Source organism: Lissotriton vulgaris, chromosome 3_1 (assembly GCF_964263255.1).
Source record: "Lissotriton vulgaris chromosome 3_1, aLisVul1.2, whole genome shotgun sequence".
Lineage (NCBI taxonomy): Eukaryota > Metazoa > Chordata > Amphibia > Caudata > Salamandridae > Lissotriton > Lissotriton vulgaris.
In genome coordinates, this window is record NC_141689.1 from 1,511,348,925 (window position 1) to 1,511,362,729 (window position 13,805).

Sequence of the window (13,805 nt, forward strand, 5' to 3'; positions counted from 1 at the left end):
CCAGGGCTTCAGATTTCAAAGGTGAGACAAAGGAAGGAGTGGACAAAGAAGACTACTGACCCAAGAAAAGAATAGCATGACTGACTTGACTGCCAGCTGCACCCGACCCTCATGGAACATCTGACTTGTTCTGCCGCTGTGCAGACCTCAAGAAACACGGAGGGCTGGCAGTGCTTCGTCAATTGCGAATGAAACTCCCTTAGAGTAGAGGAGTTACTAACCTGCAGCCACAGACACCAAAGAAGCAAGAAGCGGTTCACAGACCTGCTGCTCACAGGGACTCCCGACGCAGCAGCCACCCAGGAAGTAGTAACAGTGCTCCTACAGGTCAGATCCATCCTCCCTCCAAGTGTGGGGATGCAAACACTGACCAAAGCCACATAGTACCAACTACCTGGGGTCCTGGACCATTTGCAATCAAGGCTTGTTGTGTCCAGTCCGGACAACAAAGCCGAGGAAGACAGACCTGCACATAGAGGGACTTCAGGGACAGTGAGACCCACATTGAGAGTGGCCCAGTTGTCATGTTTTCTCCTTTTCATCAGAACAAAGACAAAGAAGCAGGTCTTCAACCACCACCACCCAACGGGAAACAGCGTTTACAATGCTGTCATTACATCATGCTACCATTACAACGAGGTCTTCACAACGACTCCGTTGTTAGTACGCGATGCATTTACAACGCAAGTCATTAAAACGACTTGCACTAGAGGGCGTTGAGGTATTGGAAATGAATTCCAACACCTACCCTACTGTTGCGCAAACTGGAGTAGGAATAGTAATTAATACTATTTCTAATTCCAGTGAGCCCTTAGGGCAAGTTGTTATAATGACTTGCGATGTAAATGCATTGAGCACTAACAACGCGGTCGTTGTAACGACCGCGTTGTAAAAGCACGCGAGGTGATGTATTGAGATGTATCGAGACATAATGAGACATATTCCCACCAGACGCCTAAAAGTACCTATGCACCCGCACCACACATCCCGAGTCCAAGGGAGGTGACGGTGCTAACGAGGTCCACAGGAGCTAAGCCCGCCCTTGGGTCTGCTCAGGCTAGACTTCTAATCGTTACTTGCAGCCTCTTTCTACAGGTCCCCCTCCAATTGCAAGTGACTATAGCACCAAATCAGACGCCAAAAGACCACAGCCAGAGAGAAGTAGACCAATGGAGTCTCTACGTGCCAGAGGACCTCACAGGGGTGTAAACAAATATTTTTAACTTGCAAACTAGCATCCACTGGTAGGCGATCTTAAATAAATCCTAAAAAGCACTCCAATCTCGATCAGATTTATAGAGATCATGTTCCTAGTAGCACAAATGAAAAGCGTTACTTACCTGTAACTGCAGTTATCCAGTATTGGTGTCTTTCATAGATTCACATGCCTGAATCATTCCCCGTCGTCGAGACTGGAGTCTCCGGTACATAGAAAAGTAATGTCCTATAGACATACATAGAGAATAGTAGGCCTAAAGGCCTCACCTTAGTAACATATCCATGCCCTTTTGTAAAAAGGACCAAACTCTAGAGAAGAGCCAATCAGCTATCACCTCCCTCTAGAACCTTCCTGGCAGGAGCCTCAGTCCCTCAGATTTTCGTACGCACTAAGCTAAGTAGGCTTGACACAGAGAGTAGGTGAGTCTTTCCAGGGGAGGCGGGAGGGTTGCATGTGAATCTATGAAATACACCAATACTGGATAACTGCAGTTACAGGCATTTCTTATCCAGTATTATGGGTGTCTTTCATAGATTCACATGCCTGAATCAGAGTAGCCAGCAATGCAGAGTGCACATTTCTGATGGAACAGCATATACAAGTCCTTAGATAAGGCACATCATGCGAGCATGAACCATCATTAGACATTCACAATAAGTATTAGTAAAGAAATGTGCATACCAGAGTAGGATGGAGGGACGGAGGAAGGCTCACCTTACTGAAATATATGGCGTAGCACTATTTGTCCCACTGCTGCATCATTCATCAGCTCCATATCCAGGCAGTAGTGCCTGGTGAAGGTATGCGGCGACTTCCATGTTGCCGCCCTGCAAATGTCAATGACTGGCACCCCTGCAAAGAGAGCCATAGAAGCTGACATAGCTTTTGTGGAGTGCACTCTCGCCTTGGAATGTAATAGCTGTCCAGCTTGGTCATGACAGAAAGCAATGTCTGCAGAAATCCATCTGGAGATGCTCTGCTTGGTAAGCGGTAGACCTTTCCTAGGTCTGCTGTAAGCTACGAGTAGCTGGTTAGATTTCCTGAATGTTTTCGTTTTGTCAATGTAAAACTTCAAGCATCGCTTGAGATCCAAAGAAAGCAGCGATCTCTCAGCTGCCATGCTTGGGTTTGGAAAGAAGGAACGCAGAACCACAGGTTCATTTAGGTGTAAGTCCGACGGGACTATTGAGATAAACCTAGGATTGGTTCTCAGGATTACTCTGTCGTTTTTAAAACTGTAGAAAAGGATCCTGGATTGAAAACGTCTGTAGCTCACCGACCCTCCTTGCCGATGTGAGCGCCCGGAGGAGTGTTGCTTTCTACGAGACATACTTTAGGTCAGCTCTGTGTACTGGTTCAAACGGGTGTTTCATGAGCCGAGATAGGTAGGTCGCAACATCCTTCATGGCGGGAGATCTGATTAATCGTTTTAGAAATTGCTTAGTCAACCCGCTTGAACAGAGCGATGGACTCGTTGAGGTTCTTATATAACGAGATATTGCTGCTAAGTGTACTTTAATGGAGGAGTGGGCTAGGTTCGATTGTGCCAGATGTAATAGATAAGGTAATATTTGCTCCGGTGATGTGGAGAAAAGGCCGAATTCCGTGATCTGCAAGCCAAACACAAAAGCGCTCCCATTTCAGGGAATAAGTCTTGGTCGAGCTATCCGCCCTTGCTCTGGCAAGAATGTCTACAGTCTTGTGGAATATTCAGATTGTGGAACTCTCAACTCAGGAGCCCGACAGCTAACCTGAGAGACTTCAGCTCAGGATGTTGAGCTTGATAGTTGATCATTGTAAGCAGAGATAGATACTGAAGTGGGTGGACCGGCGGCTCCAGGGATAGACGGTGGAGCTCTGTGAACCAATGTTGCCTCGGCCAAGTTGGGGCTATTAAAATTAGAGTACAAGGCTCCACCTAAATTTTCCTGAGGACTCTGGGAAGCATCAGGAATGGCGGAAAGGCGTATGCAAAGACGTTGCGCCATGCGATGGAAGATGCATTCCCTAGAGACTCTGACTGGGGATGTCAACTTGCGAAGTTTGGGCATTTGGCGTTCATTCTCGCGTAAATAGATCGATTTGCGGCGTGCTCCATCTGGAGAAGATCTGGTCGATAACTTGTTGATCTAGCTCCCATTCGTGTGACGATGTTTTCTGCCCGCTCAACGCGTCGGTGAGCACATTGTCCTTGCCTGGGACATATTCCGCCCTTAGGGTTATATTGTGGAGTATGACCCAATTCCAGATTTGTTTGCAACTCACGAGAGTGTGTCAGCGAGCGTGTCCCTACCTCTTTGTTAAGGTAGTGCTTAGTCGTGGTGTTGACTGTCCGGATGAGCACCAGGGAATGTTTTATTCCTGGCAGGAAAGCTTGAAAACCAGGAAGACAGCCCGCAGTTCAAGCAGATTGATATGTAGTTTCTTCTCCATAGGAGATCACCTTCCGCTTATCTGTAGCTCTTGCAGAAAAGCTCCACAGCCTTCCAAGGAGGTGCCTGTTGTGACAACATGAGGAGCAGCCGGAAGCAGGAATGACAAGCCTTGAGACAGGTTTTGAGATGACATCCATCATTGCAGGGCTCCGACCATCTGAGGATTCGCTTTTATGTGGTCGTTGAATGACCCTGTGCTTTGGACCCACTGCTTCGAGAGCACCTCCTGCAGAGGTCTCATTCGTAGTCGACAGTGAGGAATCAGGAGGATACACAATGACATCATCCCCAGGAGGGATTTGAAGAGGCGGACTGTCAAGACTTTCTTCGAGGCTACTATAGCAGCTAGTGCAAGGAGCTTGTTCATCCTCTCTCTGGATGGGAAAGCTTTTGCTGATCGTGTGTCCAGGGTTGCACCCAGGAAACTGATGCACTGACAAGGTTGTAGGACCGACTTTTCCTGATTGAGGGTGAGACCCAAGCAATTGAAAAGCTTTAAACAGGCGTTGGAAAACCTGGACGCGTCTAAGGATGGAGCCTTGACCAGTCCGTTATTCAGATACGGAAAAACTTGGTGATGGCACCGTCTGAGATATGTCGCCACCGGGGAACGATAGTTCATGAATATGCGCGGTGCAGACTTGAGCCCGAAAGGCAGAACACGAAACTGCAAGTGTCTACCCACTACTACAAATCACAAGTCCCCTTTTATGATTCCTGTGAATTGGTATATGGAAGTAAGCGTCCTGTAGGTCTAGGGACGCCATAAAAATCCTGCTCTTCCAGTAGTTGCAAGACCTCCTGGATTACCATGTGAAACTACTGCTTCTTTAGGAATTTGTTGAGGGCCCTGAAGACCAAGATTGGTCTCCACTTCTTGCCTTTTTATGGATCAAAAAGAAGCGGGATTAAAACCCTTTTCCCTTCTGAGGTGGAGGCACTTTCTCTATTGCTTCTTACTACAGCAAAATAGGGATCTCTTGAAGAAGCAGCTGTATATTTCCGTTATTTCCGCTGTCCTTTACCTTGAAAGGATGACTTTTCAAAAGGAGGATTGCTTGTATCGCTGCTGTTGGCGCTGTTGGTATTGCGGTCTACTCTGGCCTGAAGAGCAGGAAGACTTGCATTGATAATTTCCTCTGTAGGAAGACCTTGCTCTTCCTCCATTTCTACTAAAGGACTGGTTCTTATACTGAAGAGTGCCCAAAGCTCTCGCAGTGTCTGCTTAGTTAATTTTTTCACGGCCAAATAGTAACTGACTATCATATGGCATGTCCAAAATCTTAGTTTTCACCTCAGGACGGAAAAAGACATCCTTGGAGCCGCAAGGCTGCTGCTCCAGACAACTGGCGGACCCCTGTCATAGCGATATCCATCGCGCAGTCTATAGTCTCTGACGCCGATGCTTCACCATCTAGCAGAATCCTCTTTACATCCTCTTTGGATGAATCTGGCAATTTCGACAGGTATGGGGCTATGTGTGCCCACAATTGTCTATGATAGCGTCCCAAGAGCGCTAGGGCGTTCGCGGCCTGTACAGTCATTGCCGACATTGAGGAAAACCTGTTGTCAATGTTGTCCACTCTTTTTCCCTCCCCATCAGGAGGAAGCGACAAAGGAGCCGAAGGATTCCTGGAGTCCTTCTGGGCCGCCTGTGTCACTACGGAGTCCGGGTTAGGATGTCCTGTTAAACACGCCGGTGCTGTATCTGGCGCCCTATACTTCTCATCCAACTGAGGGATCACTGGTGATACAGGAGGGGTTCTGCATGACCCTTACTCCTTCTGACTATAGGTAATCGATAATCGGTATTGACCTTACTGCCTTCTTGAGAGATTCTTTGAAGTCATACAAGAAGCAGTCCTGTTCTTGAGAAGGCCTTTGAGATCTTAAAACGTTGAGCAGCCCTCTCTACCACATTATAAGAGATTCCAGAATTGGTGGAATTTCCCTCGTCGACGGGCCGCCGTCATAGACTATGCCGTCGTAGACGAGCAGTCATAGACGAGGCCGTCGTAGACGAGACCATCGTAGATGAAGAGGCTGTAATAATCAATGATGGTTTTTTCGTCGACGATCCTGTTGACGATGTTGGCTTCTTAGTCTTTACCTCAGGAGGTATAGAAGACTCCTTTCTGAAGGGTCCCATGACCAGAGGAGGTGATTTTGACGGCTCAGAAGTCGTCTTTTTTTACATGATTTTTCTCCAAAAGCAAGTCCTTCACTCTCCTTTTCCACAGAGTGAGGAGATTTTGAAGGACTGCGCCCAGATGACCCATGAGTGGTCTTTTTAAGGGCCTTCTCGGGACGTTCCCCTGAGGAATGAGTCTGAGGAGATTCTCTTCTCTTTTGAGGTCTCCTAGAGGGCAACACCTCATCACAGTAATTGGAGAAAATAAAAAACCTCCTTTCTGGTCTTAACCATATTAAAAGTCGCCCTTCCCGACCTCTCAAAAAACTCACTTTAGAAAGTGCGACGTACCTTACAGTCTTTGGCCTGCGATATAGACAGTAAATGCTGTCAGTGTGAGGAACAGAGCAGAGCAACCTCTTGGAACAAGATGCACAGGCTCTAAAATAAAGTCCTTTCTTCTCCTTACCAGACCTTCTTTAAAGAATGTATTTGAAGATAATCCATATAGAAAAGAATCCTTGACAACAAAGTTATTTAATGAAGTGAAAAAACACAGAATCTGAGCAGAGCTCAGAGGAGACTCCCTTAGCACAACGTGCGGTAGAAAATCTGAGGGACTGAAGCTCCTGCCAGGAAGGTTCTAGAGGGAGGTGATAGCTGATTGGCTCTTCTCTAGAGTTTGGTCCTTTTTACAAAAGGACATGGATATGTTACTAAGGTGAGGCCTTTAGGCCTACTATTCTCTATGTATGTCTATAGGACATTACTTTTCTATGTACCGGAGACTCCAGTCTCGACGACGGGGAATGATTCAGGCATGTGAATCTACGAAAGACACCCATAATACTGGATAATCATCCAATAGCTCTCTGACGTCTAAAATCCAGGCCAGCACTGGGACAGAGTCGAATAGATAGGGGGTGATTTAAGTTTGTGACTTGTTTTCACTACAGGGAGTAATGTCTAGTCACATGTGAACTTGAATAAAAACCTATTGAAACTTCAAATCCAACACAGCTCTATCTTTGGGACGAAGGAGCTCTCCTTTACCCTCCATTTCCATTCACCACCCACCAGTTCATCCATCACTTGAAAACTCCAAAGACTATCGAACGTCTGTAGGCATCTAATACCAAATATACCAAAGACTTTAATAAATAGTCCGAGCAGGACTACTCAATCCAAATGAAGAAATACATCCTATTTAAGTCATACTTATTACTGAATGAAGAATCATTAGTGTCTTAATGGAACCAAAACGGACATCTTGATGACCAGAGTTTCACACCAGCATCATTCTCTTGGCCTCAGGTATTATGACCAGAAACTTAAGCTGATTATGGCTGGATTAGTTGAGCTCAGCATACACATGGGTATCAAAAAATACATTAAAGCATGGCCTGGTTGGGATTCTCCTAATTTCAAACAGGTGAGAGAACATTATCTGCAGTTAAAAGAATGCAGTTCGAAATACCACGTACTCCCTAAAGAGCTTTAAATCAAATATGAAGCGTAGCAACAGAAATCAGCACTCCATTAAATGCTCTCCCAAGTTTCTGCTTGTCATCCAAAGTCAACCACAGGAACTATAAGGGCAAGTCCATCAATGTCCTTTGCTCAGGTATTTCGAACAACCTACATCAAAAACCTTAAGTTATCTATCTTACACCGGTCCTTTAAAGCCATGATTACAAATACTGACAGCCAAGATAATTTGTGTCAGCAACAACAAATGCGTCAGACCACAACAAAAGAAAGCACCTGTCTCACGAAGCCCCTTCTGCAGTCTAGAGCACAACATTTCCACCAGACTCCTGCATCTTGCGAAGTGGCACGACGACAACATGTTGGCACTTTACAAAACAATTAAAACTCTCTACTTACCGGGATCTCCCCTCCATAGGTTGCCTGTTGAGTATCTGAATTGGCCCCCGGGCACGTGAGTGAATTTTGTCATCCACCATGTGCTTTAAACGCTGGTAGTAAGTGGGACCAACAAACATCTGTGATGTAATTTTGCGACCAGTAAATCCATTGTAAAGAACCTAAACAAAAGTGAAGGAAACGTGATAAATCTTTCATAAAAACAATGTTAAATCAATCTCCCAAAACCAGCACGTCACACATGCATCAAACTGAAGGCAGTTTGATACATGAGATTGTTCGCCATTATCCCCCTCGACCTATGTCCATACTCACCAGGTCAACATAAAGTCTCTTCTGCCTTTCCACCCTGCATACAGATACGGTATTACTAAACATATATTCATGGCCATTCTTGTCAAGCTTGTAGAGGCTATCTCCCCTAGACCCTAGGCTGGCCCTTTCAATCACAAGCTTAATATTGTCTTGTGGAGTCTCTGAGTGGCCCATCAGTGCTTTCCCACTTAGCACACTGCTTCTCCCAACGCACCTAAAAAAAAAAACTACAAACAAAAGTTCCAACTAGAAGAGATTATCCTGCCTCCACTGCCCTAGTCTTGAGACAAGGAAGGCACATCCAGATCTCTCCCTGCATCCGAATGTTCAATGTAACTCCTGAATTTGAACTAGAGTGTTCACATACCATCCTTTCTCAGCTAAATACCCGCATTATGATTATTCATAGTTAAGTGCTTATGTAGTAATAAATGCAACAAGCCGTACAGCATTCCTGCTCAGGGGGTTTAGCTAATAACTACTAACAAATTAGCATGCATTTCCATGTGGTTGGCATTATGTAAAAACACACATCCAGTAGTCATTGTCACTTTATTTCTCAATAGGAAAACTTAAACGAACGCAATGAGCTTATAGAATTGTACAAATCATTCAACGGCTCTAAAGCACGGGATGCCAAAAAATAGCACACTGACCATACATACACAGGTACACTGTGGAAGATTGCAAAGCCCTAAAATGTCCACGCTCCATATGGAACCACACAAACGGCAGCGGTCACTCTCCCAACACAGCCAGCCACCATTAAAAAAGTACAGCACTTAAGTTCCTAGCATCAAGGCAGACATTTACAATGTCATCATTTACACAGTAATTGGAAAGAACTGAAAAATGAACTCAGTTACATATCTCACTAAGAGCGGTCCCTGATTATGCACACACTTTGTACCTGCTGAGGGCACAGGAAAAGATTTATTGTATTGCCTTAACTGCTGCTAATCGACCTTTAGGGCATTTGTGCTTCTAGGCATTAATCTGAACTTTGAGAATTGATGGTGCTGTTGGAGGTCAAATACCAAAACATCACATCTGCTTTTGTACCAAGATAAGGAGTTCCTATAATCCTCGTTGTTAAAGACATTTTTTTAAGATATAATAAAATCAAGAGAGTGAGTTTGGCCCTTTGAAGGCAGGAAGAAAACATGTGAAAACAATGCTAAAGGCACAAGTCAAAGTCCACTCTTGCCTAGTCTAGAAAGGTGACTATGAGACGTGAAAGGCAGCCCTAGGAGTACTGGGCTTTTGATTAATTTTGTAGTACAATATTAAAAGGGGGTGGAAGGACTGTAAAGGTGTTTCCCATATGAACACACAAGAATGCAGGTAAGACCAGGCCCACAATACTTTTTAGGGTGGCCATAATAAAATAAAGTCACAGTAAAATACACAGAAAGGACTTGAACACAATTCTTGCAAATCACAAGCTGTGAAAGGTGTTCATAGTTGGAGGTCTCTGAGGAAAAATCCACGTAGGTGTTAAACAACATTACTAGAAGTCTAATGAGATCGTATGTAACTATCAACACCTTTGTGTAAACTACTGTGGTTGCACCAAAAGCAAAGTGAATGCTTCACGCTGGTAACAGTTGTCACCAACATTGACACAGTCGGGGGCGTGGCCGAGCGAGAAGCGAGATGGCCGCTTAGTCCGTGAGCTCCGCTCGCCACGGCATGAATCCTGTTAATATCCTGCCTTCCCCCGCTTGCACAAGCTCGGGGCCGACCTGACGCGGCGTCGGAAGAACTGGGGAATAGCGGGCGGCAACTTTGGAGTCTGGACGTGACCGGCAACCCTTTCTCTGATCCTTTCCGCCTGGGCCGTGGCGGAGTCGGGCTGCTGGCTGAGGGGCCGGAGGTTGACGCCGGCCGCTGATGCTACTTGAGGACGCGGCTGTGCAGGCCAAGACGCCCATAGCTCGGAGCTGCGGGAGGCGGCACTGGAACTGCACAGACTGACGTGGTGAACGAGCGCTGCCCCAGATACGGACGCGCATACTGGAGATTCCACTCCGGCAGCCAGTAAGACTGTTCCTTTGTTCTTGATGCTGCTTGTGTGGGTCGACTGGAAGGGCGGGGGTCGCCATTTTGGATCGGGCGCAACATTACAAACACTTGTGGGCTTGGGGCAGACCTGTGCATTATCTTTCCCGGACCTCAGCGACATGGAGGTCGGCGATCTTGCACGCGGTTGGTGGGTCTATCCTTGATATTATGACCCCGTGCCACACAGCGCGACTACTGCCTGCGCTTCCCATAGGGGGTCCAAAGACTGAGTGACCTGTATACGGCCATGGTGGAAATGGTGGATTGCTCTTAACAGCTGAGTGTGTTGTCGCCCCCGTTTGGTGGATCTCCTAATAGCTCTTCGGCTATGTGGAACTGTTTGGGCTTCTGGCGCTGGTTGGGGAAGGAGCTACATTGAGTGCGAGAGAGTTTGGACCGGCCATGCAGGATGGAACCCACGGTTCGGGACCTCTTTGTTGCTCTGGGCTCCCTCCATCTTGCTTGGGTGGGAGGAGCCAGAGAACTTGGACGGAGACTGGACGCCATTATTGCCCCACCGATGGATGAGAGCCCCGACGATCCAAGGAAGAGTGGTGCCGCAAGCGGCTCTCCACTGGCACTGGGTGGAACTGCTATGCATCTACAGGTGGTTCCGTGGGGGGCCCTGGCTAGTGTTGGAGACGGGTCCAAGTCGACCGACCGCGTGAGTGCGGCATTGGGGCCTGAAACTGCAATGCAGGCAGATTGCTTCCATGGAACGGTTCCTTTGCCCACCCAACCTGAGTTGCCCTTATTGTGTCGCGATTTGGGAGGATGGCCCGGAACCTTGCTGTTGCGCCTACATGTCTGGAAGGGCTGTTTTTTCGGCCCCTTGATGCTGGTGTCTCCCACGGAGTTGGCTCTGCCTTGCTTGCCTGTTACCCTGATCGTCTGAGGTTGTACTGCATTGCTAACTTTCAGTGGCCACGTATTGATGGAAGGGTCAAAGTGGGTCGGGGGTGAATTCTTCTTCCATATATCAAAGGACGGATGCCCGGCCAGCTACTGCGATGAGGATGCTTTACTGCTCTGTACTACGATGCCACCATTGCTTGTTGATTTGTTGGTTTATTTGTGATCGAGCCTGAGCTACTTGGTGCGAGCGGGGGGGGGAGGGCAGGGGACTGGTTTTAATGACTCTCCCCGTCTCTTCCCTTTCTTTGGGGTATTTCTGGGGCGACAGGCACGTTAGTTGGGGGGTGGGCCATAGCCTCTTCGGACGTGCAGGGTGGGGGGTTGGGGGGGTGGGGCTCTTGGGTTCCTATACTCTTTACTCTATGGCCTTTTCTTGATTAAGTCTTTCTTTCTAAATTTCGGGTATTCGTTTTGAGGGCGACAGGCACGCTGCCAGGTGGGGTAGGCCATAGCCTCTGCAGGGGTGCAGGGTGGGGGGTTGGGGGCTGGGGTTCTTGTTTTCCCTTAGTTACTATGGGCCTTTTTTTTTCTTCTTCTTCTTCTTCTTCTTTTTCTCTTGTGTTTCCTTTCCTTTCTTTTCTCTCCTTTTCCTTGGATCGATATGCTGGGTCAGTGGGGTACCTCTCGTTGTTCTCCGCTTATTGCGGTCCTGTGGGGGGTACTAGGGTTGTCCTACGTTCCTGGGATGGGCGATGACTGGTGTGTTACTCGTACGGTTGCCGTTTATCCTGTTGATAGTTTTTAGCACCGGTATCCTAAATATTTGCTGCTTAACTGCCCTGTTGTACGCATTGCCCACTCGGTACTTATTGCCAGACTGTGCAGCATTTGATCCTTTATATTCTATAAATTTTAAAAATGAACCTTATTTCCTCCTTTATCTCAGTGGTCGCTTTGGTTTCAGCGTAACTTGTCATGCTTGCTGTTTTTATTGGTGTGCTACTGAGTTACCGTACATTTGCTAATGTGCTACATATCGTAGCCGAGGCCGGCCAGGTGGTTGTAGGCCCCTAACTGTTTGCTGATACTGCACAATAAAGGTTTTAAAAAAAAAAAACATTGACACAGTCTGTTGTGCTAAGTCCAAACTTGGTGAATGTTCCAGACAGGAGAATGATTGGTGGATATAAATATGGTGCAACAAAAGACCAATGAAAAGCCTTATATATTTAAATAAGTAGCAGATTCCTTGTAGGGGTTTTAGCTCAGAGTGCCAAAGCTTTACTGCTACTTCATTAATGACAAGCATCTACTCTTTCTTTAGCAAGCCCTTAGTCCCATATATTGAGCCAGGCTTCCCAAGGGACATCCCTAGAAGTACTATCTCAGTGGGGCCAGCCCACAGAGAATTAGGCAGACTAAAATATATAATATGTCCAGAAGATCCAAGTAGACATGAGTGTGAACAATGTATGATATTGGAGTAAAAGTCAGATTACATTTTTTACTTGAACCTTTTCTAGCAAGCAACATAATTAAGTTAACTATGTGGAGTAAATCTAACTGTTAAGGAGAAAGTCTGGTTTGTGCTTCATGACTGGTACATCACACTAGTCTAACGATGTTTATGCTATTGTTTCCCAACCGTTCCTCTCGAAGACCAAATACAAACCACACCAAAGGGTTTCAGTAAACGGCTTTGTGCCTTGGGATTTCAAAATAAAGGTTCTTCAGGGATTTAATTATTGCACTGTGCTCGCTACTTAATCAGCAGATGTCTGTTTCTGTACATGGTTGATTGGCATGAAGATGTATTCAGGTGAAAAAGGAGACTTTTGTAGAGAAGTAACTTTTGGATTAGGAACAACTGCATCCTTATTAACACGATTTCGGCTGCAGTAACAATCCATAATCTGAGTTTCGAAATGGGGGCACAGGCATGGAAAAATAGATATTGCTTACTTCACTACAACCCAAAGAATTCAGTTTAAATCTCTTCACTGTGGGGGGCGTGGCCAACAGCATGGCCGGATAGACGGCCGAGCTGCGACAAAATCCGACTTCTCACATGCCCCAGGAGCCATAAACAGCACCGGAGGACAGACGGAACACGCTGGCAGCGGGAAGGAGAGCTGCAGTGGCGGTGGTGCTCGAAATCGCCAAGGAACACAAGATTGAAAACTGACCCGGCGACTCCCTAGGAAACCAAGATGGCGATCGCGACACCGGACGGGCCGCGGCGATCCTAGGAACACGCTCACAGCCCCGCAGAGGCGGTTCCCGCCTGCGGAGACGCCAAGACCCACCCGCCGGTCAGGAGGTACTGTGCGGCAATGGCTGGGGCAACGGGGGAGAGTTCGGGACATAGCCGGCGTCCGCCCGCCTTTACTAAGATGGCGGCCGGCGGAGAACAGTGACGAGAGGACGCCCTCTTCAGTCTTCCCCGCATTACTGTGGGACCGGGGGTCGGCTGGAGGAAGTGCGGCGCTGTGTGGAGGCAGTGAACAGCTGAGCCCGAGTAACACGGGCGGCCGGGACGCCCGCGGTACCGCGCCGCACTTTACCAATGTGGCGGCGGAGGTCCAGGGACGCCCAGGGAGGCTGATGCCATCGAACCCGGCCTGAAAAGTGAAATATTGGGGTCTGGAAAGCAGAGGAACGGCCCCGCGGTGGTGCAGACACCTGAGGTGGTGATTACTGAAACGCTCATACCACACTTTGGCAGGACATCGCCTCACCTGCTGTACATGGCGCCGGCCCCCCTCTACACGCGGGGGTGACTGGGGAGGCGAGAGCCAGGATCAGGAGGGTGACGAGGAGCCCCTCTGAGGCGCACAGGGGAAAACACTACCCAGAGCCTCTGCACCCAACTACAGAACACGACTTCCTGCCCCACCAC

At 47.5% G+C, this 13,805-nt stretch overlaps 1 protein-coding gene across 1 annotated transcript in view; it reads right to left on the reverse strand.

Annotated features, from left to right (window-relative positions):
- The window catches only part of POLR2B (RNA polymerase II subunit B), a 131,586-nt gene that overhangs the window by 5,312 nt on the left and 112,469 nt on the right, over positions 1-13,805 (reverse strand). Inside the window, exon 23 of the mRNA XM_086961974.1 lies at positions 7,673-7,833. Within this exon, the coding sequence (XP_086818100.1) occupies positions 7,673-7,833 (161 nt within the window). The remainder of the gene's footprint in view (positions 1-7,672; positions 7,834-13,805) is intronic.